The sequence below is a fragment of the Gymnoscopelus braueri genome, assembly GCF_963280865.1.
Source record: "Gymnoscopelus braueri genome assembly, chromosome: 9".
Lineage (NCBI taxonomy): Eukaryota > Metazoa > Chordata > Actinopteri > Myctophiformes > Myctophidae > Gymnoscopelus > Gymnoscopelus braueri.
In genome coordinates this window covers 12,150,332-12,175,599 of record NC_137610.1, presented here as the reverse complement: position 1 = coordinate 12,175,599, position 25,268 = coordinate 12,150,332, and the positions used below count along the sequence as shown (strand labels likewise).

At 42.2% G+C, this 25,268-nt stretch overlaps 2 protein-coding genes across 2 annotated transcripts; one reads left to right on the top strand and one right to left on the bottom strand.

Annotated features, from left to right (window-relative positions):
- Positions 1-446: 446 nt before the first annotated feature.
- terb1 (telomere repeat binding bouquet formation protein 1) lies at positions 447-16,047 on the bottom strand (the record flags this gene model as incomplete). Its single annotated transcript, XM_080438027.1, has 17 exons — positions 447-551; positions 1,478-1,648; positions 5,042-5,235; positions 7,704-7,774; positions 7,917-8,377; positions 9,229-9,720; positions 10,534-10,673; positions 11,920-12,045; positions 12,218-12,349; positions 12,449-12,601; positions 13,270-13,398; positions 14,094-14,212; positions 14,592-14,652; positions 14,823-14,954; positions 15,379-15,510; positions 15,790-15,900; positions 16,020-16,047. 17 exons carry the CDS (start codon positions 16,045-16,047, stop codon positions 447-449), a joined length of 2,757 nt encoding a protein of 918 aa, XP_080294153.1.
- Positions 16,048-17,887: 1,840 nt separating this feature from the next.
- On the top strand, positions 17,888-25,231 carry pdp2 (putative pyruvate dehydrogenase phosphatase isoenzyme 2). Its single transcript, XM_080437173.1, has 9 exons — positions 17,888-17,956; positions 18,496-18,634; positions 19,719-19,943; positions 21,019-21,138; positions 21,467-21,753; positions 22,536-22,641; positions 22,736-22,972; positions 23,328-23,627; positions 23,968-25,231. The coding sequence occupies exons 2-9, from the start codon at positions 18,554-18,556 to the stop codon at positions 24,241-24,243; spliced, it is 1,632 nt and encodes a 543-aa protein (XP_080293299.1). The 5' UTR covers positions 17,888-17,956; positions 18,496-18,553; the 3' UTR covers positions 24,244-25,231.
- The last annotated feature ends 37 nt before the right edge of the window (positions 25,232-25,268 follow it).

Below are 25,268 nucleotides of genomic sequence, written 5' to 3'. Positions count from 1 at the left end.
GTGGTATTTATTTTAGCTTACCAATAGTAAGCAATACTACTTGAAAAATGTACATGCCATTCTTCTGAGCTATTTCCTTCCAGTACAGTAACAGTTCACCCACTAGCCATGAGATTGATCAAGAAAGTTTTACACCCCAATGAGCTTAATGTTTTTAATTGATTATTGTTCTGTACCACACATTCCTTTTGGGTGCTCCTACAGTCATGAGTTAATGCTCTGCAGAAATATACACTAACACAACACACATGCAGGGTTATATAGGGAAAGCAGATTCTGGTATAGTGCAAAGGTTTTTGGTCAGCGTGGAACATTGTGTAAGTTTACTGATTCAAACTGTCTGCAACCAAAGGAAGAGCATTTGACTCCCTACATTTAGCCACATTCCTGTTTAACTCTCAGGATTATGCCTTCTACAGCCCCTCCTAGCTGTAACAGCCTGAGCCTCAGGGCAGGGCAACATGAGGAAGTCCTATGGTTTTGGCTGCACAGAGATGAGTCCCTGTGGAGTGGGATAGGCGCTTGTAGACGGTGATCTCAGTCAGGCTGGCCTTTAGCATGCCATGGATTTAAGAGTGAGCTGATTTGGGATCCGGAGGACATGTGATAAGTGGTTCGTTTGTCACAATTTATGATTCCTGTCATACCAGAGGCTTTCGCCTCAATAAACAAAACTGCTGCCGTTTTGATTCATCTCCCTCCCTCCTTTGTTGATTTCCTGTTTCCCCATGGACTGGACCAAATGACTGGACCGACTGAACAAAACATAAGCAGAAAGAGCTTTTGTTTCTGTGCTCTTGTTCGGTTTAGGAGGTAAGATATGTGATATCTGGTTTATGAATGAATAACCAAATACATGGAAACAATGACACTCAAAGCAGAAAGTTATACAGAAACTCAAATGTTTACTGGAAATGATAAACAAAATATACATTGGGCAGTGTAAGGTACCATATACAATTGCTGCATACATTGTTGCTATATAGGGGCAGTGTAAGGTACCATATACAATTGCTGCATAAATTGTTGCTATATATTAGTAAGCGGAGAACACAAGTTCAGCTTCATACAGAGAACATCTTGTACAGAAAGCTGCCTTTTCAAGACTGAACCTAAATACCTATGCCCTAAAGGATAACTTTAGGGCAGAGGAACAAAGTGCAACAGAGCATTTCTGTTGCAAATTTAGTCAAATATATTAGTGCATCTCATTTCACAAAATATGGTGTTGCAATCGACAGAGTTTCAAACTGTGGCTTGAGAGTGAAGGTCTTTTAGATAAATCACTGTTGTTTATTTGCGTAGAACCACGATTAATGGTCTCAGGGCCATGGTTAGATACAAGGGCCAACATCAAGGGCTTCAGCTTTCTGTAAAACCAAACGGTAAACAACAATAGTCAATCTCATTGGTATCAACGCACACTTAGAAGAATTGATAGAATTCCATATGATATCTTATCTTTGTTTCTGTTTACCATTAGCCGCATGTATTTCTTGGCCAGGTCGACATTGGTGCGTCCATTCTTGAACGGGTATGACCACAGGATAGAGTTCCAGCGGGGGCCAAACCTTTTCACCCCTTTCACCAGGTAGTCAACCTCCTCGCGGTCGAAGTCCCGCCTTCTCCTCCGCTGCCGTTGTGGGGACTGGGGAATGAGGTGGAACGAGAGAAACAGGGATAGAGATGACACAAAAAACATTGTGTTACTGTGTGAATCGAGAGTACGAGCGAAGCTTAGAGGTGGCCAGAAAGGAGGGTAGGTGTGGTGGGCTGTGGCGTCACATACGTTGGTACATACTGTATGTACATGGGTGCATATTAACACAGGCTCGGTGCAGTTTGTTATTTCACTAGTTTTTTACAAGCCACACTCATGGTTCAGGCATTCAACAACACAGACATTTTTAAAATAGCATAGTCATTCCACCAATTTCACATTCCCAAACTACTCAAACACCTACTTTGCATGATCTCTCCACTATACACACCACCCCTCATTTAAACATTTAGTTTGTATCAATAAGCAGAGCAGGACATGTTCACCTGTTGAAAGCCCTATGATAATTGAATGGATGTAGAATTGCTAACGCAGAGAAATTCAGTCAGTACAAGAGTAAAAGAGCAGAATAAAGATAGCAAGTGGCATCGCTACAAAGTAAACAAAACACAAGTCAATACACAACTAGGACGAATACACTCAGTAGAGTGCATACCTCCGCCAGCACTAAGCCATGTTCATATGGTGGATAGTTCAGCATTATGTTCAGTGGCCATAAATGAGCTCTACAGCACCCCCATTTTGACTGGGGCGGTAGCATGATTTCTTTTCAGCAACTAGATTCACGGGCCAGTAATGTTGGAGTTTCCTCTTAAGAGACATGCAAAGTTACATTGTGTTACGTGAATCCGTTTGGAAGTTACGGTATATGAGTTTTGTGACCCCATCCCCACCCAAAATGGAAATATTTATACAGTCACATATCTACATACACAAGAACAGTTCACAATCAATTGTGGATTTGTTTTCACGAGGAGAACAGGTAAACAAACCTACACCAAGTGTCTTTATGCGGTGCTGGTACTGGCAGCAAGAATCAAATAGGGAAGAATACAGAAACACTCAATGTAACTCCATTTAGATTGTTTTACTGTAACTACCAACGTTTTGACAAGCTGTTTTTGTTTTCACCCCAACTTACAATGGAACTCAGTTCGCTGTTGAGTTGCATCTTCAACTGATTGCCCTCTCCATCTTCACGAATGGTTCTCTCTATAGATTGAAAGACAAGAGAGCATTTGTGTGTGTATGTGTGTGTGCGTGCGCATGCGTGTGTGTGTTTAACAAAGGCTGAGTGAGAACAGGCCAAGTGCAGATGCTGGACAGCTCATTCTGTTACACAACAGGACATCACCAGGCCTCAGACTACACTGAATAGAAGGACAATTTCTCTTTTCTGCCCCTCTCTGTTCATGGCTTGTCCCCTTCTTCATCAGACTGACATTACGTCACCCGTCACGCCTAACACGATAGAGGCAATAGAGGCAGAGAACAATCTACTACTGCGTGATAGAGAGAGAGAGAGAGAGAGAGAGAGAGAGAGAGAAAGAGAGGCAGGGAAAGTGAAATAAATGGAAACTGAAAGAGAAGGGCCAAGAGAAGATAAGATAATGGTCAAGGTCTTTGAGTACTTAGAAAAGCGCTATATACATTTGAGATATTATTATTATTATAGGACACACTGAATGAGAGGGCATGTTCTTGATAGTGGAGAAGAGGAGTACAACAAAGAAATGCGGAGGAGGTAGGGAGGTATCAAAGGGGTGACAGACAATCTTGGGGTGGGGGTGGCGGTGACGGGGTACATAAATCTGTGTTAAAGTACAAAGGGCACAGTGAGAGAGGAGCCTTTCTCCTAGTCAGCATGCAAAACACAGCAGAGACTATGCTGTTGAACTACAATCATGGAATGCCTCGAGCTTTAAGGGGAGATAAATTAACAGATAAGTACAAAACCAGGAGGAGACAGAATGAGGTGGAAAGGAGCACTTGGAAATGTTTACTGCTGTGACTCAAGCAGTGGTGATTGCATTGGGGGGGAGCATGTCCCTATTAAAAACATTGAATGTAGAATCTGGGCTAAAGAACAGGCTAAAAATGCTGTTCCACTTCCTCTCACAGCCCTGGCAAAGCACAAAAGCAATAGATATCTCACACACACACACACACACACACACACACACACACACACACACACACACACACACACACACACACACACACAGTGTTCTGCAGAGTGTGAAACAGCTTAGTACAGCTGTGGTGTTCAGAACCAGCTATGGCCTGCGCTGTGAGAACACTGGCTGAGGTTCAACATTCCTTCTGTTCTTTGGGCTCTCTGCTGCCAAGAGCTCACTGGAGAGGACGGCTCCCACCGCAGGCTCTCAATCACACACGACGACACACGCATGCATGCATGCACACACACACACACACACGACAAATATATTTACATTTCTGAACCATTAGATTCAGAGGTAGGTGAGGTAGATCATACTGTACCATCTTCTGAAGAGCAATGCTGTTTCCTAGGAGTTAGGCCTAAGAGAGAAAGAGATAGTTAGAATGACAGTCACAGAGAAGAAGACAGATTAAGTCTATTCGTATTCATAATGTTGATGTATGATTTTAGTCACTAATAAATTACGTTTAAGTTGCTATATGAATTCTTGGACATGCAGACCTTCCCTGTCATGAGCGGTGAATCCTCTTACTGGACTTCTGCCGTGTACAGGGGTTAGAGAGAAATCTGAAAAGCAAAAAAAACAGTCTCATGGACGCATTTCATTTTCAGATTGACAGACTGCTATCTGCATTGATAGAGCTAGATTGATACACAATTTGATTGCCATTTGTTGGCTTTTTTTTGTTTGGGATTTGAGGCTGTAAAACACAAGGTTTTTACTGCCATTAAATCTGCCATTTGCATCCTGTGTATCTTCTTCTATGAGGTCGGTAGTGTTTGTGCATCTGTACTGAGCACAAGCTACAAGGAGGTCAGTGATTTATTCTGGTTGAAAAAACAACAACATAGAAATACGGGTTGATGCGTCTACTCAGGGCACATAAGGAACTGCTTACTGTTCATTTTACAGGAATAATTCTTGAAAATGAAACAAAGAAACCCTGATCAGATATAGCATGTAAGAAATCTGTCACATTTGCCAATATAATTGTGGAATCAGTACCATTGTATTTCTTCAATTGGTGTTTCACTGGTCGCTGCTTTTCTCCTTTATGTATGGGAGTCAGACTGACATCTGGCAGAATGGAACAGAAAACAAAATATTTTACATTATAGTGAGAAGTACAGAAAGGGTTATTTGTTGTGCAGTGACCAGCTCCATTCATCAGCACAGGCTTAACCAGGAAATATTCAACAGGGATGGAGCATCTCGTTTTAGCCAATCACGTTGCTTGGGCGGGATTACAACTATTTGTGTGTTGACATGCTCAAGTGTCCTAACCCCTCCAGTGGACCGTGTTCCTCTGGGACTCTGTGCCTGTCTGTTGCCGTCTCTCTCTCCTCCTGCGTGTCTCTGCATCTGAGTGGCGGGCCCGGTACCTGTCTGTGGCCTCCTGCAGTGCCCCGTGCATGTCGCAGATGTGGAGCGATGAGCAGAGGAGAGCTGAGAACGTCCTGCTGGTCGCCTCCGCAGACAGCAGTACGCAGCCTGGTCGAGAGTAGGCAGATGCATTTTTGTCGATTTTTCGGTGGGTTGTCTATGTTTAGTCAACTAGTTCTATAAAGGCTGTATGGATAAGATTTTTTTATTGACGTTTATTTATTCAGGGTAGACCGTTGAGAGCAAGCTCTCTTTTGCGAGGACGCCCTGAGTACAACACAAATATATACAATAGAAAACAATATGGCAGTATGGCCAATGTCCACCAGATGAAGCTCAGTTCTCAAGCATGCATCTATGGACGTGAACAGACAATAAAACATGCACTGTTGATGGTCAAACAGACCCCATAGTTCATACCAGCAGCATTTACATACAGTAACCGCCTACTTTTACTATTGTTTCAATGTCTGGCTTAACAGCACGTCAGATATGCAAAAATCTAACTGGATTTTCTTTTTACCATTGTGGTGCTTGCAATGTGACAGCTTATACAGTACAGGTACAGAATTGGATGTTAACAAGCAGAACATCTTATCATAGCAGAAGCCCCTGTGGGATATCAGTTGGGCACTGGCCTAGTATTATTGCGTTATTATTAATATTAATTATTAACTTATTAATAAGCGAACAGAACAATCAATGCACACAGGGTGATCGTTTTCCAGTAAACCTGTTCCACACAATGGCCCACTCCCAGCACTATTTTAAACCGAGCTGGGCCAAATGAAGTGTGAAATACTAAAGTCAACTAAGCAGCCAGTAGCTAACTTATTATTCAGAGACAGACAGAGAGAGGAGGAAAGGAAAGTGAAAGAAATGGAGATTCAAAAAGAATTAAGGGAGACAGAGACAGTAATAGTGATAGTGACAGTGACAGTGACAGTGACAGTGACAGAAAGAGAGAGAGAGAGAGAATCAACACATCAAGTTTCTGTGTCCTTTTTTGGGGAAATGGGTTTTAAGTTGATGGACTGTAAAGCTCAACATTCACATGGTCTACTGAAGTGTTAACAAACCATTTCATGGTGCAGGATGGGCAGTATTTATCTAAGAATCTGGTACAGCAGCTCTCCTACCTGAGCACCTATTGAGAAGTGGTGAGACTCTTGTCTTTGACATCTTATTGATCTCCTCCTCCAGCAGCTCAGACAAGACATCTGTGAGAGAGTGTGTGTGTGTGTGTGTGTGTGTGTGTGTGTGTTTGTGTGAGTGAGTGAGTGAGTGAGAGAGTGAGAGAGAGTGTATTTACAATCAAACATTTAAAGAAAGACTGTCTTTTCACTACCCGTATTTTCTAGTGTTAAATGTACTACAGGCAGTGATTCCTGGTAACAAGCGATCCCTGGTAGTGCTGGTCTTCTACCTACCAGGATCTTATTACCATTCACCTGGTGTCATTCTAGCCGCCAAAGTATTCTTAATTGTCTTTCTAGCTGACTTTTTCTTTCCACAATCTGTACAGTGCCTCACACAAATTCAATACATCCACACATACCTGATATACAGTACACAGTAAATATATACACATCAATGCAAGATACAAACACAAACTGCTACAGCAATACATGACATTCAAATGAATACTTCGTTTAGAGACGGAATGGCAGAGGAGACAAAACACTTGACAAAACGGGCCCATTCAGTTCAGCGACCTACAGTATATCTGCGGCCAATGTAATAAATGGATTTAGAGGATGTCCAAGGTCATGTGCTATATTGAGTAATGTATGACTCATTCTGAGGTGTGTCCTTCTTCCAATATGAGTGCTGAAGTTGCACCGATTGTATTTGGGAAACCAGACATTGTTGCAAATTGCGTTTCGATGTTGGTGTGTTCATCCACAATGCAGGGAAACCTAATGTGTTGATGTTTATTAGTCGATAATAAAATATAATTTATAATGGAGAGGTGAACAAAAGGACCAGTTATGTGCAGCTGACCTACTGTACAAGAGAAGTCTCACCAACAAGTGCACTAATGGATATTGTTCTGATAAAGTTCAACACTGACACTCACCGCTGCCTTGTAAATGACATTTACTTCATTTTCCCGCAAGCAGTGTTGTATTGCATCTGCACCAGCCTTGGTGCATTTGCTTTATATCAGCTCAAGTATGTTCTACGGTACATATCTGGCTGCTTTTTTTATCTGTTTCGTCATTGATCATTATCAGTTTGATGCTGAAACCTGATTATAAGGTGGTGTGCTGTGTATACACAGAAGATGTGTTTGTGTATTAATCAGTAATGCTTTTTCTGGTGAGGCCTTATGCTCCAATATTCCATTGTGCAGCTTAGAACAGCAGCCTGACTACACAAGCATCACTGTATAATCATAGTGAATGATCTGTAAACTATAGATTACATCATTAGTAAAACAATGTAGTGAAAGAAAAATAAAATGCATACTTTTTACATTAACCCTTTTTGCCAACTGGCAACATCGCACTTATCAGACTCAAAAGACTGCGTACAATATGCATGGTGTAAAAGATATGTATATGATTTTCTACCTTCATCATCCTCCCACTTTGTCTCTTTTCTCACTCTGTGCTTCACCGGGGCTGGAGGCTTAAACACATGGCTGGAAAAGGAAACAAAACAAATCACTCATCAGAACCTTTGGATAAGTTGAACTCCTCTAACGTTAAGTAAAAATAAATAAATATATTAAGTCAGTTTTATCTGTGATCGATTCATTCATGCAATACTGTATTTGTGGTTACATAGCCTGGTCTGTTTGTAGCTCTCTGGCTCCCTCCAGTGGAACCACATGGGAAGAGACCAACTTTCCAGTCCCCTTGCAGGTTGAACTTGAACATGGCACATCCCCTCCATCATGGGTTTGACATTGGACCCCAAAATCAGCCTGACAGCATCGCGCTTCATCAGCTCTCGGTCCTTGACTGTTCAAATGGGACTTATCTTTCTTCAGTTCTCTGTTCTTAGTACTCTTCTTTAATGCTTTTCTGAGAGTTTGGAGATCACCGTTACTTTCTTCCTCGGCTCCCGTGACTGAGGAAGCAAGTAAGTAAGTGCCTGTAACTCTGTATGCCGTTTGTACCCTGCTATTGCTATCATTATGGAACACTTGAATAAAGGGGTTCCTGTCCTTAACTGCTCTGCTGGCGTTGGAGGAGTCCTGTGTTTGTTTGCACTCTTTGAAGATCTGCCTCCGTACAAGACCCTAATGAGAGACAAACAGATACCTGGGTTAGAGAAATACTGTGTAATACAGTAAATCTGATACTCGCGGACCACTAATACAGCTGATTTTCTATCCTACTACATTCATTGCAATCACCTCATGTCCAACAAATCCTGGTAGCCAGATCACTTTTCTAATTCAAACCTGAATAGCAAGTGGATGAAGCCTCTTCCGGTGAGTCCCAAGTCCCACTTGTTAATATCTGCTGGGTGTCCCCATGTTTCTAACGTTAAGTGACAACTACACTGCTAGCCACACCTTTCACTTGTGCCACTGGCCACCTGAACCTTCCGAGTCATCTCTGAAAGAGCAACGTTATCAGCCTACAGTTCAAGGTGTAGGTCACACTATGTGATTGGAGAGCTAGAACGACAAGACACCAGGTGAATATTATGAACTATCTGGTAGGATGGAAAACCAGTAGTTCTTGTGGTCAACCACTCTTGTGGTCAACCACAAGAGAGAGAGGCGACAACTCTTTTCACTCCAATGGGCCAATTTTGTAAACGCAATTTCCGGATTGTGGATCCTCCTGGAAGTTGTGATGCACATTTAAAAGGTAAGACATTCAAAGACTTATATTATATATTATCATCACATCTGAATCAAGTCACATGTAACTTTCTGAGGTCTACGTGAATGTCCACGTGATGATCAAGCATTTTGGACTTCCGTTGTCACCACTCTCTCTGTACATCACTCTGCCGAAGCCCTCAGATACACATTATATGACTGTTGTACTTAACACTTGAATAGCAGGTGGTCATGAAATTAAATGTGTGTATGTGATGTGTAGGCCATTAGTAAGCATTCCAGTGTGCAGTCACTACCATGCGGTGAGGAGCACTGTGTTGAGTCTCATCTGTTTGATTCCTCTCTGCTCCTCTCCTCTTCTGGACAGACAGCAGGGGAGTAGACTCCCTCCTCCAGTCCTCGTACCCCTCTCTTCCTCCATTAAGCTTTCTTTCTACATCTCTCCGAAACTCTTCTCTTCCTTCATCGCAGCTCATCAGTCCAGCAGCAACTGTGGTCTGCTCAACGTAGTTCTTCCACTCTTCCTCTCCTCTTTTGGCTCCAGTCCCGTCATCTTCTCTTCCTCCGCCTCCGCCTCCTCCTCCTTCTCCTCCTCCTCCTCCTCTCTCCACCGCCCTCTCGCTGTCCTCTCTGTTTGCTGCTGCTTCCCTGAACAGTGCTGAGGAAGGGTTTGGAGGGGAAATGTGGTGTAGTGGTGGAGGAGGGAGGTGCTCTCTCGCCACACCAACGCCAACCGGCTCTCCTGCTGGAGGTGCAGGGTCCGATGGGGCCTCCTTGTCCTCAGCCTCCTGAAGAAGAGATGGAAACTAAACATCATGGTTCAAAATATGGTTCAAAATATAGTTTACTTTCCTAATTACTGCAACAACAAAAAAAGAACATTGATATTGCAATGTTTTCCCCATATCTGCACACACTAAATGCGGGTTGGGATTAAGGTTTAACAATGTTGTGTGAAAGTATTGACCTGCTCTTCATAACAATTATTGACTGATTGATGGACATGCAGGACAGACTGCCTAATACAATGATCCCAAATGGACTAGATGATGATTGATTTCTATAAATAGACATAGTGTCACTTATTGTACAAGTACAGACCTTCAACTGCTTGGAGTTATTTACTGTTGTCCCATCTCCTCATCAGTGTCACTTGCAATGCACCGGAGGACCACTAGTGGTTCTTCCTAAATAGCTTGGGAACCTATGATGTAACCTTTTTGAGTGCCATCATCACTACATTCACCTGTTGTGATTACCTAGTAGGCATCCTACTGAGTCTCCTATTGACCGATGACACAAGTATTCAAGTAAAGTAAGTATTCAAGTATTAGTCTCTCATCTCAATGATTTTGATCTCTATTGATCTATAGCAGCCTGCCCTGGACACCTTTTCACTCTATGCTCCTGAATGGCAGAAGCAGATCTGCTGTGACTAGTCTTGTGAGCAGCCATAGTGTCTTTAATCTGATACCACACCAGGTTGATCAACATTTAAATCAAACCTTCCTGCTACTTAAAGATTACAGGCTTTACTGTTATATAGTACAACTCTACTGTGAATGTGTGTGTGTGTGTGTGTATGCAAACGCATGCCTCACCTCTGCCTGTCTGTCCTCTAACTGGTTGATCCTGTCCTGCAGCTCCTTTACTGACGTCCAGTAGTCCTCCATGCTCGCAAGGGCCTCTGTTGCTCTGACATCCCCCTGTTTCACTCCCACTGACACTCCCAGGGACATCGCTTCATCCAGGAAGACATGCAAATCATTAGTACAACTAATTATTCCACTTTTTCATCCCAGGTTGGGAACTGAACAATAAAATAAGCCTCATTGTTACAAAGCCAACAAATAATGCTTTCTGACAATATTAATTGTATAGACTGAATATTGCGTGAGATGGGTCAAAACATCTCCTCAAAGAACAATTTATTTTATGTGCAATTTGTGCATCTTAAATTGCAATCCTGAGCAGTAAATGTATATTTGGTGGCATGGCTCCGTTCTGTGATCTCATGAGGAAGGTAGTGCACGCACGGCACGCACATCCGTGGCCCAGGTGTAAGACAAGCAGCAGTATCACAAAAGGAAGTAGAGTGTGCACACTGGTAATACTGAAAAAGCTCCTTTGTATTTTATTGCATCGTCAACGTTTCAATCAATAAGATCTTCATCGTATATGTCCTGATGAAGATCTGATTGATCGAAATGTTGACGACGCAATTAAATACAGCGGAGCTTTTTCAGCATTACCAGTGTGCAGACTTTTCCGTTCTGTGATCTCCCTGCCCTTCCATGTGTATACATGGAATTCATTAGGCAGGGACAGCAGCAGCAAAGACCTACCTGAGGTGCTGCAGAACAGAGCAGACAGCCACCAACAATGGCATCAGACAATAAAGATCAAATCACAGATGGAAAAGAGGAGCTGCTTAACTATCGTAACCTGTCTAAACAAACGCTATGCTCTATATATCAACTCATCAAACTCTTTAACCCGTTAAAACCGGGAAAACGGGTAAGCAAAGCAAAGCAAAGTTTGTTGTTTACCCAGGGTGTTGGACTAAGTTAACACTTATTTACAGCCAGGCCCTGCATGGAAGCCTTGCTCAAGGGCTATTCAGCGGTGATTCATGATTGATGTGATGAATTGGGGAATCGAACTAGGGACCTTCCGGTATCAAGGCCGCCCCTCTAACCACTAGGCCACCGCTGCCACTAACTTTAGCGTTGGCTATTCAAAATTAGCAGATGTACAAGCTCACAGCGTGTCACTTCGTGCCGCGAGCTTGTACATTGCTTGCTATTTTTGAAAAATCTTGAAAGTGTGAGAACTACTTTTAGAAGGCATTTGTAGAATTGGCCTCAGGTCTTAATCGGTTAATAAACAAAATGCCTGCGTGCAGATAATTAAATTAAAATATTTTTTTCTCAAGTATAATTACAAATTATGACAAGCAGGACCGGAGAGGATGGGCTTGAACTCACTGGCCTGTTTGCAGGATTGCAGTATGAATGTAGCAGCTCTCCTCAGCTCCTCACTCTGGGACTCGGTGAGAAGTGTGATGATGGTGGACAGACCGCCACACTGCACCAAATGAACTTGGTGTTCCTCTGCAGAGAGAGGACAGAAACAGTGGTGAACTGGGAGATTTCTTGGTACCAAAGTAAGTTTATCGAGGGAAGAGACACTGCCAAATGCCCAAAGATAATTATGAGAAGACAACACTACAAACAAATGCAGGTGCACACAGACACAAACACGTTGCTGTTAAGTGACTCCTACCAGAGGCATCTGTAAAGTGGCCCAGGGTAAGCATCACAGAGAGCCTGTCTCGAGGGTCCAGGTTGGGGCTGGACAGCAGGGAGAGGAGCTGCGGTACCACGCAGTGCTGAGCCAAACCAGACACCAGAGCAGCTAGAAAGAGCACAATGGAGTAGGCAGTGATTTGGATCCTTTAGAGAAAACTATACAGTGTATATTATATGTGTGTGCACATTGGTAGGAGAGACTAACGGTTGTCAGTGATGCAGACAGACAGGGTCTTTGTCAGACTGACAGAGAGCCGACAGGACGTCAGGCTTTTGTCTGCCTCAGATGTCAAGCGAACTAGTGACAGGGTCAAAGTTTCCAAACCTCCAGAAGCTGAGAAACACTCCTGAGTATAAGCTGCAAGACAAAAGGACAAACACAGGTCAATTATAGGCTAATCTCTGTCGGCACCACTGCGCTGAACTTGTAGTGTTGTTGTTAGGAATAAACACAGAAGCACCCGGGAGGAAGTGGACTAAGAAAAGGGAGGAGCCAAACCGAGTTCCTGTTTCTACACAAAAAAGGAGGTAAACAAAGGTTCCTTTTTTTACAGAATGGATTCCCAGATTGATTATAGGCTAATCATAGAAGAAAGAAAACCCTTTTTGTTAGCAGGTTTCCTTTTGGCAAGTTAACTAAATGGATGGATAACAAATATACAGAAACAAAACAGAATGTAATAATGGCATGGCTTCAATATTTTGCCATTGATGGTGAGTTACTGTGTGTGCAGTTTGCGAACAGAGCTGCACAAATCACAACGCAGTGTTCAGTGGTGAAGAAGCACTATACAGGCTGGCTGCAAGCCAAATGGACATAGAGACCTGTAGAAATACTTCACACCAAAAACAACAAAAGTTCTTCACAAGAACACTTTGTCACTTTTTTTAATCTGCAAAGATTTTCAAAAACGACCCAACTTTTACGCTCTTCATAACTTCACCAGGCGTTTCAAGCTTCTGTTTTTACAGCCAAACGGAAGCAGTTTACAATTGGTGCACCCCAGTCTGTTCTATCATACTTACAGTTGTTGGCGACAGCCATGGCTATGAAGGAGCATACAGACTGAAACAGCTCAGTGTGGGCCAGTGTAATCTGCTGTAGCCAGCTTTTGACAAGGGGGAAGGCTGACACACAGATACGTTGACCCTCCTCTAGGACAGGGAAACAAAACCACAGTGGAGAGAGAATATCATTTTAGTCCAATGCTCCAGGTTACATTATGGATTAATTTACTGTAAACAGACATTAATAACAAAGGCTAAAGGGGAAGCAATGAACAGAGATTAGATTTTTTCATATCCAATAGCTCTATATGATATTTTTCATATTGTTAGATGAAATATGACATGACACTGATTAAGACATAGTATTGAAATATTTGTTGGCTGGTATTTGCACTACATTTCTTTTGCACGTTTTGTGAACAGATGAGCATGGCTTTGAATGCTTTAATTGTCTCCGCCAGGCCGAAGGCATGGCCGAGACTATGTTTTGCACCCCGTCCGTCCGTCCGTCCGTCCGTGTGTGTGTGTGTGTGTGTGTCCCCGTCCTTCTGTGAACAGCTCATCTCTAGCAACGTTGGCCCGATTGACGTGAAACTGTGCACACACTCCCTGAATGCCAGAGCAGAACCTCTTCCCCAGAATTGTTTTTATTTTTATATTACTCCTACAGATTTCGTCCAAACATCACACAAATCAATACACAGTATCTCTATTGGCATGTGATCAAGGCGGATCTGTTCGATATTCCATCCTGATTGGCTAAGGTTGGCTCAGTTGAATATGATATATATTGGAGAACTCAATATACGTTCAGGACTATTAAGATACACAGGCAGCTCTACCATTCTGAGGGTTGTTGATACAGCCACACAGCGCGTTACAGACAGATGTCCACAGCTGGCAGGTCTGAGTGATGTTGGTGGGCTTCCGGGTGGCCTCTGTGGTGAGGGGGAAACTGCTCCTACAAGGAGAAAATGTAATTAACCTTTTTTAATGTGGCAGCGCCTAAGGAGTTCACACAGCTATCTGGGAGCAGGAAGGTTCCTGGTTTGAGTGTCCTTGAACAAAAACGGAACCCCTAACTACTGAATGTGTAATGCATAATTTGTAACGGTGTTCCAACATGCACTATATACATGCATTCAATTTACTATTCATCCCCAAGTGTGGTTCAATGAGAAGATGGAAACCTGAACTACAGTAGGCTTGTCAGTTCATTTCTGAAGAAAAACAGGAGTAAAACTTTGCAGGGGCCTTTGCTTTGGGATATTTCTCATGCTGGGCAAGCTCTTGTAATAACCATAAACAAATACACCGAGAAATATACAGCAACGTCTTACCTGAAGAGGTCCAGGAGATTGTCTAGGCAGCTGGTCATCTGAGCCAAAGTCTGTCCTAATTCTACAACAGTACAGAAAGAGAAATAAATCAAAGTATTTTAACAGTCTTAAAAAAATAAAAGGAAAGAAAAAAAAAAAAAAAAAAAAACTCATAACATCTTGAATCAATTGTTGTAGCACAACAAAAGTTGGAGTAGAATTCAAACCATCTTTGTTCATCCTTTATCTTACTGTTGTTTCCCACCAGCACAGACAGCAGATAGACAGTCACTCTCCTCTGTGTTAGTGGGGTGTCTTCTCTCATCAAACAGTCGGCCAGGTCTGAGAACATTTCTCTTCTGCACAGTGAGTGCTTGCAGTGCACTTATGGGAGGGAACAACAATGATGTAAACCAATCCTTAACAATATACAGTATCTTTGGAAAATGTATAGTTAACCACATGAGTCAGATTGCATCTAATACAGATGATACTGTAGGTTTATTTAGTTTTAAGTATACAGTATGTACAGTACATATGCATGCAAGAAATAAAATATATTACAGTGCCTCCTTTTGTATGTAAACTTGGCTTACAAACAGAAGTGGGAGTACTGAACTCAAACTATGCAATGCAAACCCAACATTTTACTCACTGTCATCGCTAAAGTCTGCAACACATAGTAGTATGACGTGAATTGACAACAGGAATATTGATTTATGTGCAGCTGAAACACACACACAGCTGTTGCAGGAATCGAGTGTACAGCCTAAACATTCACTCAGACACACAAAGAATGCACGCATACCATTGGAGTCTGCAAACGTTCCAAGCGTGAATAGGGCAACCTCCTTGACATCTGAGTGAACAACACTGGACTTGAAGAGGTTATACACAAACTCCACACCTCCCATCTCTCGGAACAAGTCCACGTTATCATCTGAAATTATGAAAAAGATTGGAAAAGTCAAGCGGAAGGATGAATAGTACTAGTCTGTTATCTGTTGAAGAGACAAATTTAAATGGTTATGACACATCAAGCCCACAGACTTAATACATTTGTCAGTAATCAGTATTGCACTCTGGCAATGTTGAACTTGAACACTACACGAACAGGGAGACAAAAACAATCCACTTGCATGTGTGTCCATATATCAAGTCTATTTTAGTCTGCCCTTCGTTCTTTTTTAGGTTTTCAACATTTTTACACCCCACTAACCTCTGTTCTGACAGATTGAGTTGATGGTGAGCAGAGCTTGTTTCTGTGAATCTGGACATTTCATCTGGTACTTTAGACACTCAAGAAGCAAGCTGAGGTCTGTCTTTGTGGCTGAAATATTAGAAAACCGTGACATTGGACAGGATGTGTACAATGATAACACATTTTCAACATCTGGGGTTAACAAAAAACAACATTTGGACACCTGGGTGAGAGTTGATATTACTTACTATTATGGTCCCTGTTGGTGACATCCATTTCTGTTTACATGTCCTTTATCTGTGGTTAAATGCCAACAGGAAAGCAAACATTAAAAAGGCTATTAGACATTAGATCTACCCATTGCCTTAATTTAACTTATTTGGCTATGACACAACCTAATCTAAGCCACATATAGATAAGATATACCTCACCTACCTAGAATGGACCTAATCTAACCTACTTTAGGTTAGTCCTAACCAGTGGTGTAAAGTAACTAAGTACATTTACTGTACTGTACTTAAGTACAATTTTGAGGTACTTTTACTTTACTCAAGTATTTCCAATTGTCTATACTTTTTCTTCTACTCCACTACATCTCAGAGGCAAATATTGTATATCCATACAGTTATTTGAAAACTGTATGGATATTTACTTTGCAGATATAAATGATTACATTATAAAACATACATTAACCACTTTAGCCCCATTTTAAACCTGGGCTATTTGAAAAAAGCCGATCTACAAGCTCACAGTGAGCTTGTAGATCTGCTATTTTCAAACATTTTAGTACTTTTACTTTTGGTACTTTAAGTACATTTTGATACCAATACTTTTGTACTTTTACTCAAGTAAATCTTGAATTCCAGACAGAGTACTTCTACAATGCAGCATTGATACTTTTACTTAAGTAAAACATTTGAGTACTTTTTTTCCACCACTGGTCCTAGCCTACAGTAATATATATACCTAGGCTAGGACAGACCTAAGCTAACACACTTGGCTAGGATATGACCTGGCTACTGCTTCACTTTAACCCATTGACCAACCCAGATGTAGGTCTGTGAGCTCAGCTATTGTCAGTAAATATGTAACAGTTGTTCCTCACAACCTTTCCAAAGAACAAAGCCATGTAGGGAGCAGGTAAAAGGTCAAGAGTGTTCTTCTTCATACCTGTGCAATAATAAAGACGATAGAAGCGGGAAAGCTGCTGCCTACGAACGGGTTATTAGTAGTCAATTTGAATTGTTTGTTCATTTTATCACACGATTGTGATAATTAGTAAAACAAGACTGTCATTAAACTAGCGATGATGTTATTGTTGACATGAATTAAATGGCTACCTCGTCCACTTTAATCTGATCTCCCAACTGTAAACTGTAAAGTACTGAAACAGCAGATTGTTATTAAACAATCAAACAACCATCCAATCACAAGGACGCCGTTCTTCTGGGTCATGGGACAAACACACACTATGTTCTTCTCGACTATGGGATATTACCAGTGTTGCCAGATCTTGTGAGAGAAATAAGCAAACAGGTCTATGAAAACAAGCCCAAAAGAAGCCACATGAACGCTTAGTTTGAACCTACCATTGTTGGCTATTTGAAAATGGTTGATCTACAAGCTCGCAACGCGTCGTGTTGTGAGCTTGTAGATCGGCTATTTTCAAAGAAAAATCTTGAAAAATAAATATTTTTGAAACATTTTTAATACGCAAATTTGTATGGGGGTACCTGGGACGAAATATTTTCAGATGTGTGGCCGCCAAGGTACATGTTCATTTGGGGGGGGGGGTTCCTTGACATGAAAAAGTTTGAGAACCACTGATTTAAACAACATTTAGTTAAGCCCAAAAAACCGCAACCCGGCCACAAAATGTACGAGCAACTTCACAGAAAAATAAGCCCAAAGTCGCTTATAATAAGCAGACCTGGCAAAGGTGGATATTCCCTCCAGAATGTAGAAAAGAGAGTAACGTCACGCATTGATCTCGCCGCAAAGCCATCCATAGGATAGTTCCTATCTCTCATTGAGAGATAGAGCACCTCCGCATTCCATAGTGTCATAACTAACAACGACGCAGATAATGTCAACGTGATGACGTCACTCAGACAATCATCATGGCGTCCACCGGCTGTCATTAGAGCTTCTCAACCTCTGGATCACAACGTTTGGTAGTGTCTAGGTAGGTAATATCTTTTTAAATGAGCCTATTTATATTGTTGAAACAAGCCCACACCAGACTGTGTCATAAGTTGGTTACTTTTGTCTGTTTAATGGTATTATAAACTAGCCTACATGCATATACGCCTCTGCCCTCTGGCTAGCTTGGCGTTAGCTAATGCTTGCATGCCATGCATTACTATATTGAGACCTTATTGCTTCTATTTATTGACATTGGTGGAAGAAGATTACTTTTTTTTCCTACTTTGTAAAAGTATCAATACCACAATGTAGAAATAATCTGTTACAGTCTAGTATTCAAAATGTACTTGAGTAAAAGTATAAATGTATTTGCATCAAAATTAACTAGTATCTAGTTTTCAACTAATTGTAGTGAAGTAAAAGTATAATATTTGCCTCTGAGATGTATTGGAGTAGTAAAAGTACTGAAAATTGGAAATCCTCCAGTAAAATAAAAAAGACCTCAAAAGTGTATAAGTACTGTACTTGAGTACATGTACTTAGTTACTTTTACACCACTGATTCCTCACAAATGTATAGCTATTGAGGTGACCGAGACCTGAGCTATCAGAGCGACCAGACCAGCTGTTCCACTGAGATGTCTGGACGTGTGTGCACCAGCATCCTCCACAGAGCCTCCAGCTGCACACTGACACTGTCCTCCACTGTCTCCAGCCAGGTGACTGACTGACTGTCCCCAATCCTCATTCAATTGAATAATTAAACCATTAAGACCTGACCTACAAATGTCTACAAATGTCTACAAATGTGACGTGTCTTCTAAACGGTGGTTATGCTTTAATCCATTAAGACCGGGAACGCATCTGTGTCGCATTTTTAGATTTGAGCTAAAAAAGTATTATTTTACACTTTGGCTATTCAAAAATTGCAGATATACAAGCTCATAGCGCGGCACCGAGTGCCACACTATGAGCTTGTAGATCTGCTATTTTTGAAAAATCGTGAAAATTCTTTTTTGAATATAAATTCTCTCAAATCTTTGCTTCTGGGGGTCCCTCGAACAACATATTTTGAGATGGGGGTCCGCGGCCAATTACATCCTTGACTACTTTGAAAAAGTTTGAGAACCACTGATAATAGCAACATACGTTTTGTTGAAAACTGTTGGGGGTTTTGAAGAAATGTGTAGAATCGTCCTCAGGTCTTAATGGGTTAATGTACATGATATCATGGGGCGAAGTACAATAACACCCAGGTCGGTGCTACAGTAATTGTGCCAAGGAGCACACAGGGATCAGACAATAGTGATACTAGTTGCTTCAAGGACAAGCTGAACCATAACAAATTACAGTAGCTATCAGGCCAAGTGGAGACATCTAAGCTCTTACAAGCTACCAAATATCATAATGTATTATATAAGTACTATAAGTGATGGTAAAAGATAAAGGTTAGATATAAGCAACCATAATAACAATATAGTATAATAAATAATGATTCTGCGCTGTCTACCACTGTCCGACCAATTGACTCAATAGAAAGCAAGAGTTCCTCTTCTCCACCATCCTACAATATAGCTTCCAGCAAGCCAACATACACAATTAGCAGCACCTGGGCTCTGTTTGATCTAAACAGAACAGTATAATGTAATGTAACACCTGCACAGGATGTAACATTAACTTGCTATTTATGTCAATATGGCTGTCAAAGGTCTATTTTTACTCATTGTGTTATGTACCAAACTAAGGAAACCCCTGGCTAGTTTACTGCCCAACAGCTCCCAACCATATCTTAATGATTTTCAGGTTTACCAGTATGGCGTTGGTGCCTCCCCCTCCATCCAACAACCCACATGTACTCAACAGTCCCACTTCTCCTCCTGGAGCGGCTTCAAATCACATCGGCGGTGTCACAGCGCTGCCGAGACCGGATCTGTGTCTCGGGCCGACCGGCATCATTCAACCCATCAGGATCTAGCCTTTCGGCTCAGCCGGGTCCAGATCAACAGCATTCTGCGGGCCAATGAGCAGGTAAGCTGGAATCGGTCAAAGCGTCGACTTTAAACAACTTAGTTGTTAAACAACTTTAAAAACTAAATGAATGGATGGACCTTTAGAAATAGAATACTCTACAGTCAATGTTAACTGAACACATCCTATTATTTGCGCCCTAAATTAACCTCTGGGCATACAGTAGGCTTTGCATGTCTTTGAGAGGTTTCACACATGCACTGCAACTCTGAACTTAAACACATGTATGTGAGAACACATGTCTGACTGAGTAGGACCAAGCTTCTGGTCTGAAAAATTAAGCCAATACTGAAGTAACTAAACTTACATTCTAACTAATAGACAGAAGAGGGCGATTCCACTCATGGCAAAAAATAAGTTTTGATTAAATGCATGCAAGTGGAAAAATTACTCAAATGTACTGGGTCCCACAGGTGGACATTTAAATGGATCTGTCTGCACAGCTAATCACAGCTTAACTCTTCAACTGTAGATTGTACAATAAAAAAGTGATCGATATGAACTCTGGACATTGTACAGAGAAAGTATTTCATGTAGACACTTCAGCTCAGGATTAACCATTTACCATTTATTAACCATTTACCATTTATTGCAATGATGACATTGCATTCAGTTTGGCGGTGTGACAGTTATTACATTAACATAACATTGAACCTTCAATGCATAATAAAACTACCACATATGATAGCACAATCCATAGAACCACAGTACAAATCCACAAATCATCCTATTAACAATAAGAATTGGGCTGCAAGAATAAGGGCTGCTTAAATGAAGCGCCAGAGTTGCACTGTGGGGAATGAGGACGTGAGTGAGTTGGCTTGTAGCGAATAAGAATGACGTGAGGTTGACCGTACTGACTTGTGGGAGTACGAATGAATTAGCTTGTTAACGAATGAATGGGGGGGGGTCTGAGGAAAGTGAACCTCCTGCCTTCCGTGCCTACATGAACTATCGCTACGCTGAATGCAATTGTAGTACATTTTACATATGATAAGACTTTATTCTGCAGCCACCAGCCAATCACTTATCAAGGGTAAAATGCTTAATGCATGTCTTTGTCCCTGTATCACAGGCTGTGACTGTACCCGAGTTTGATGCAAGGGGCCTCAGTGCTGTGAAAAGGTTTGAGAGCAACCAGTTAGCCGCTAACACACCCTTTGAGGACCGACGCAGTGCAGCCTCCTGCCTACAGGTAGGCATGTTCTCCTCATTCCACATCAGTCTTAGTTTTCTTTCATCTAGCAAAGTTTGCCTGTTTCCTCCCAAAATATATAATTTGGACACACTTACAATAGGCGTGGGCAAATATAGTTAGTCTCTTCGTTTATCAGAGTCAGAAAATCCCAGACTTCCCTTTCCGTAGCCAATTAGGCAGCTGTGAGTGGGGGATCCTGAGGCGTTTTCAGGCTAGCGTGGAGATCCAATCCCCTCCACCTGGTCCTTGGTCTGCCCCATGGTCTCTTCTCAGCGTCTAAAATATGTTTTTAAATGCTTTTTCTTTCTTTTTTGTTGTTGAACAGACAAAAGGTATGCTCTTTGGAGTGTTTGACGGGCACGGGGGCGCTGCTTGCGCCCAGGCAGTCAGCGAGCGTCTCCCGTACTATGTAGCCGTAGCCATGATGTCCCAGCGAACCTTGGAGGAACTGGAGAGGTGTATGGAGCACGGACGACCAGTCCCTCCCATATTACAGTGGTACAAACACCACAGTGACGTTATCTACCGCGAGTCTGCCTCCCTCTACGTAGACCACCTCAGAGTCTTTTGGCAGGAGATGCTGGATAGTGAGGAACACGGCGATGGCATGAGGTATGTATGTTTGCAAACTAGGTGCCCAGACACGTGCATGTACAACTATTATTTGACACTTGACATACTGCTTCTAAATGAAATGAGCATACCACATAAACAAGGAAGACTTACGGTCCTTTCACACGGCAAGCGGCCAACACGCCTACGTAATTCATTTTCAATGAGCGGCGGGCGATTATTTGGGACGCACGGAGAAGTTGAGGGGCGGTGAGGCGAGCGGGCGCAGTCCTGTGAAATCTTCGCGCACGTGCTTGTTTGTGCACGCGCACGCGGGCGGCAAGAGCTGGATTGTGGTGAGCTTTTGTTTTCTCCGCACCACGCAGGAGGACAAAACAACAATGATCGCGGGGCGATGCCCACAGATCCGAGCGGTAACGCCCGCGTGAACCGCTTGCCGTGTGTTACGACCTTTACCCTCCCTCTCTGCAGAGCAGAAATGCCTCAAAACGATAGATAGACCTTTATTGATCGCTGTGTGAACATTTCGGTGTTTTAGCAGCAACAACATAAAGCATGAAACACAGGATAGGTACAAGGTAAGAGTAGAGAAATATAATATAAAATAAGTAGCTTTAAATTCTGATCCTCACCATCTGCACTTCGACTGACTGGGTTAGCATAATGAATCTATCCATTTGGGCATTCTTGCCAGAATGGACAGCCATTATGTGCATGTAGAAATAAATGTACTGTAACCTTGAATTTAGTTGATAAATTGTTGTTGATAACCTGCATTACTAAGTACGATCAGTGCACCCATTATTCCACTCTCCCTTTAGCCCACAGGAAGCTATGGACTATGCCTTCAAGCGACTTGACACAGATATCTCTTTAGAGGCGCAGGTCCCTCTTTCCAGTGACCTCATGAGAAGCACAGCTATACAGGTAAACGCTCCGCATGTCAGTATCATCTAGCTCAGATTAGCATAAATTGCACACAACACTAGTGTACAATATTCTGTATCCTCTTTTGCTACAGGTTGCCTTCGCTGGCTCCACTGCTTGTGTGGCCCATGTGGGCATGGAGGGGATCCACGTGGCCAACACCGGTGACTGCCGAGCCGTGTTGGGGGTGCAGGAGGACGACGGGACTTGGAGTGCCTTGCCGCTCTCCTTCGACCACAACTCCCAGAACGAGGCTGAGATGGAGCGGATCAGAGCCCAACATCCCCCCTCTGAGAGCAACACGGTGGTCACTGATGACAGACTGCTGGGGGTGAGCATTCACTATAGCTTCATAAGAATAAGATTAGATCAACTTTATTGTCCACACATCAAAAAAAGAAATTGGATTCAGTGGCACATGTGAAGCAATAGACAAATAAATACACAATAAATATGACGTAAGACACAAAGACAACGGAGTATAATAGAGCTTCTTGCACATATTCCAGTGTACGCTGACAAAGTCTATGCTTGCAAAAGCAGACGCTGGGGAGAAATTGGGTTGATGAGTAAACACTACTACAGTACATTGAAATAATAGCAGAATTCAGGAAGCTAGTGTCTCAGTGTACTTAATTTCTTCTCTCATAGTGAACTAACTAGCCTGTCCACATGTTTGCTGCCAGGTCCTGATGCCCCTGCGTTCCTTCGGTGACGTGAGGTTCAAGTGGAGTCGTGAGTTGCAGCAGAGCATTCTCAACGGGCTGGACTCTGGCTTGGACCTGGACTCTCTCAACTTGTACCAGTACACTCCACCCAACTACCTGACTCCACCGTACCTGGACGTGGTACCTGAGCTGACCTATCACAAGCTGAGACCTCAGGACCGCTTCCTGATCCTTGGCTCTGACGGACTGTGGGACGAGCTGAGCAGCCAGGAGGCTGTGCGACTTGTTGGGGAGCACTTGAGTGGGATTCACTTGCAGGTAGTGTGTGTGTGTGTGTGTGTGTGTGTGTCGGATGGAATTGACATGTATTGTGGTTGCTGCCAGTGTGAAAACCATTAAAGGCTAGATTAATTGATGAATGGTTTGTGCATCTTATCGTGTGCCAGCTTGTCAGGACATGTTCAGGTTGTTCATTCTCCTTGCACTCGCTGATGTCAGCACATCTAAAACCTGGTTCTGATGAAGGCTTGTTAACATTAATGTGATGCCATCCAAGTTGATTCACTTTTATGACGCTCCGAGTGTAAACATTTAGTTTTTTGTTCCAAAAGTTGCTTTGCTATGCCTAACTTCTACTCTTCGCCCTCCCTCTCCTCAGGCTCCAGTCTCTCCATCTGAGAAACGGATGAATTTGGGCCAGATGCATGATCTCTTGTTGAAACGGCAAGTCCGTGCCACTCCTGCCCTGGACCAAAACGTTGCCACGCACCTCATCAGACATGCCCTGGGCACTGGCGAATATGGAGAGCTCTGTCAAGAAAGGCTATCCTCTATGCTGACATTGCCAGCAGACCTAGCACGCATGTACAGGGATGACATTACAGTTACTGTGGTGTATCTAAACTCCGACCTGGCCAAACCTCGCCACAGCTGACACTTGAGCAGACACATGATGCACAACAATACTTAACTACGTGTAACTCCTGTCTTCATATTTTTGGACAAAAAGGGCAATTGGCACCTGTTGCTTAAAGCGATTTACAAAGAATTGTTTGCGATGACATTAACTTGAAACAGCTTTCTGTCTAGCTCTGTGCTTTTAATTTTTAATTCTTTAATTTTTTATTATTTTATCATTGATTTTATACAGATTACACGTTTTCTACTGTAGTTTACGTCAGTTGAAGTCAGAGTTACAAAAGCAATGTAATTTTTCATTAGTACCGTTATGTAAAATAATTTAGTTTATTCCATGAACAATTTGCAATTGTGCAATTTTGTAGTTTAACTTAAATTATGTGTGTTGTATACTTGAAACAGTGACTGAAGTACTATACTGTAAACTAATGCACAAATTCACTTTCTGCCTTGCCTGAGTAATGCTGTTGAAGAGAATGTTTTATTCTTGCTTTTAGACGTTCAGGTTTTGGCTCTGGACAATCCATTTGTGATATTTTCTTTGATCCGCAATGTGAAACCATTTCAAGCTGCAACCTGTAAGTTTCATGTGTGTTTGAACCCAGTTCTCCCGTGTGGGAAACTAAATTTCTTCCACCTCCAAGAGGCAATGAGAGATATTGTGTTCATGAGCTTCAGGCAGTGCTACATGTCAAGTGTCCTAACTGACACCAGGTAGGACACTTACTCCAAAGAGGTTTCAACCGTAACAATTTACAAAATGGCCTCCCATCAGTTAGATTGTCCGTCTTACTTTTGAGTATAGTATGAGATGAGGTATTGCTCCCAGGGCAGGCTCTCTTTCACAAAGTGAAAACCTCTGCTCTACCATATAGATTGGTTAAAACATTTTTTGTTTTTAAGTTTTTTTTATTAAAATAATTTCCGATTGCAGCTTTATGTTTACCTATGTGTGAATGTTTGTTCTGTCAAAGATTTTAATTTGGGTCTCCGCCTAAAGTAAAAAGGTGAATTAAAGGTACAGATGTTTAATGTTTAGAA

What these genes read in the sequence shown, in the direction of transcription:
- pdp2 (XM_080437173.1), top strand. Translation starts at nt 18,554, where the DNA reads ATGTCTGGACGTGTGTGCACCAGCATCCTCCACAGAGCCTCCAGCTGC. An exon ending in GTGCAGCCTCCTGCCTACAG is followed by an intron (nt 21,139 to 21,466) that starts GTAGGCATGTTC and finishes GTTGTTGAACAG; the next exon opens with ACAAAAGGTATGCTCTTTGG. An exon ending in GAACACGGCGATGGCATGAG is followed by an intron (nt 21,754 to 22,535) that starts GTATGTATGTTT and finishes CTCTCCCTTTAG; the next exon opens with CCCACAGGAAGCTATGGACT.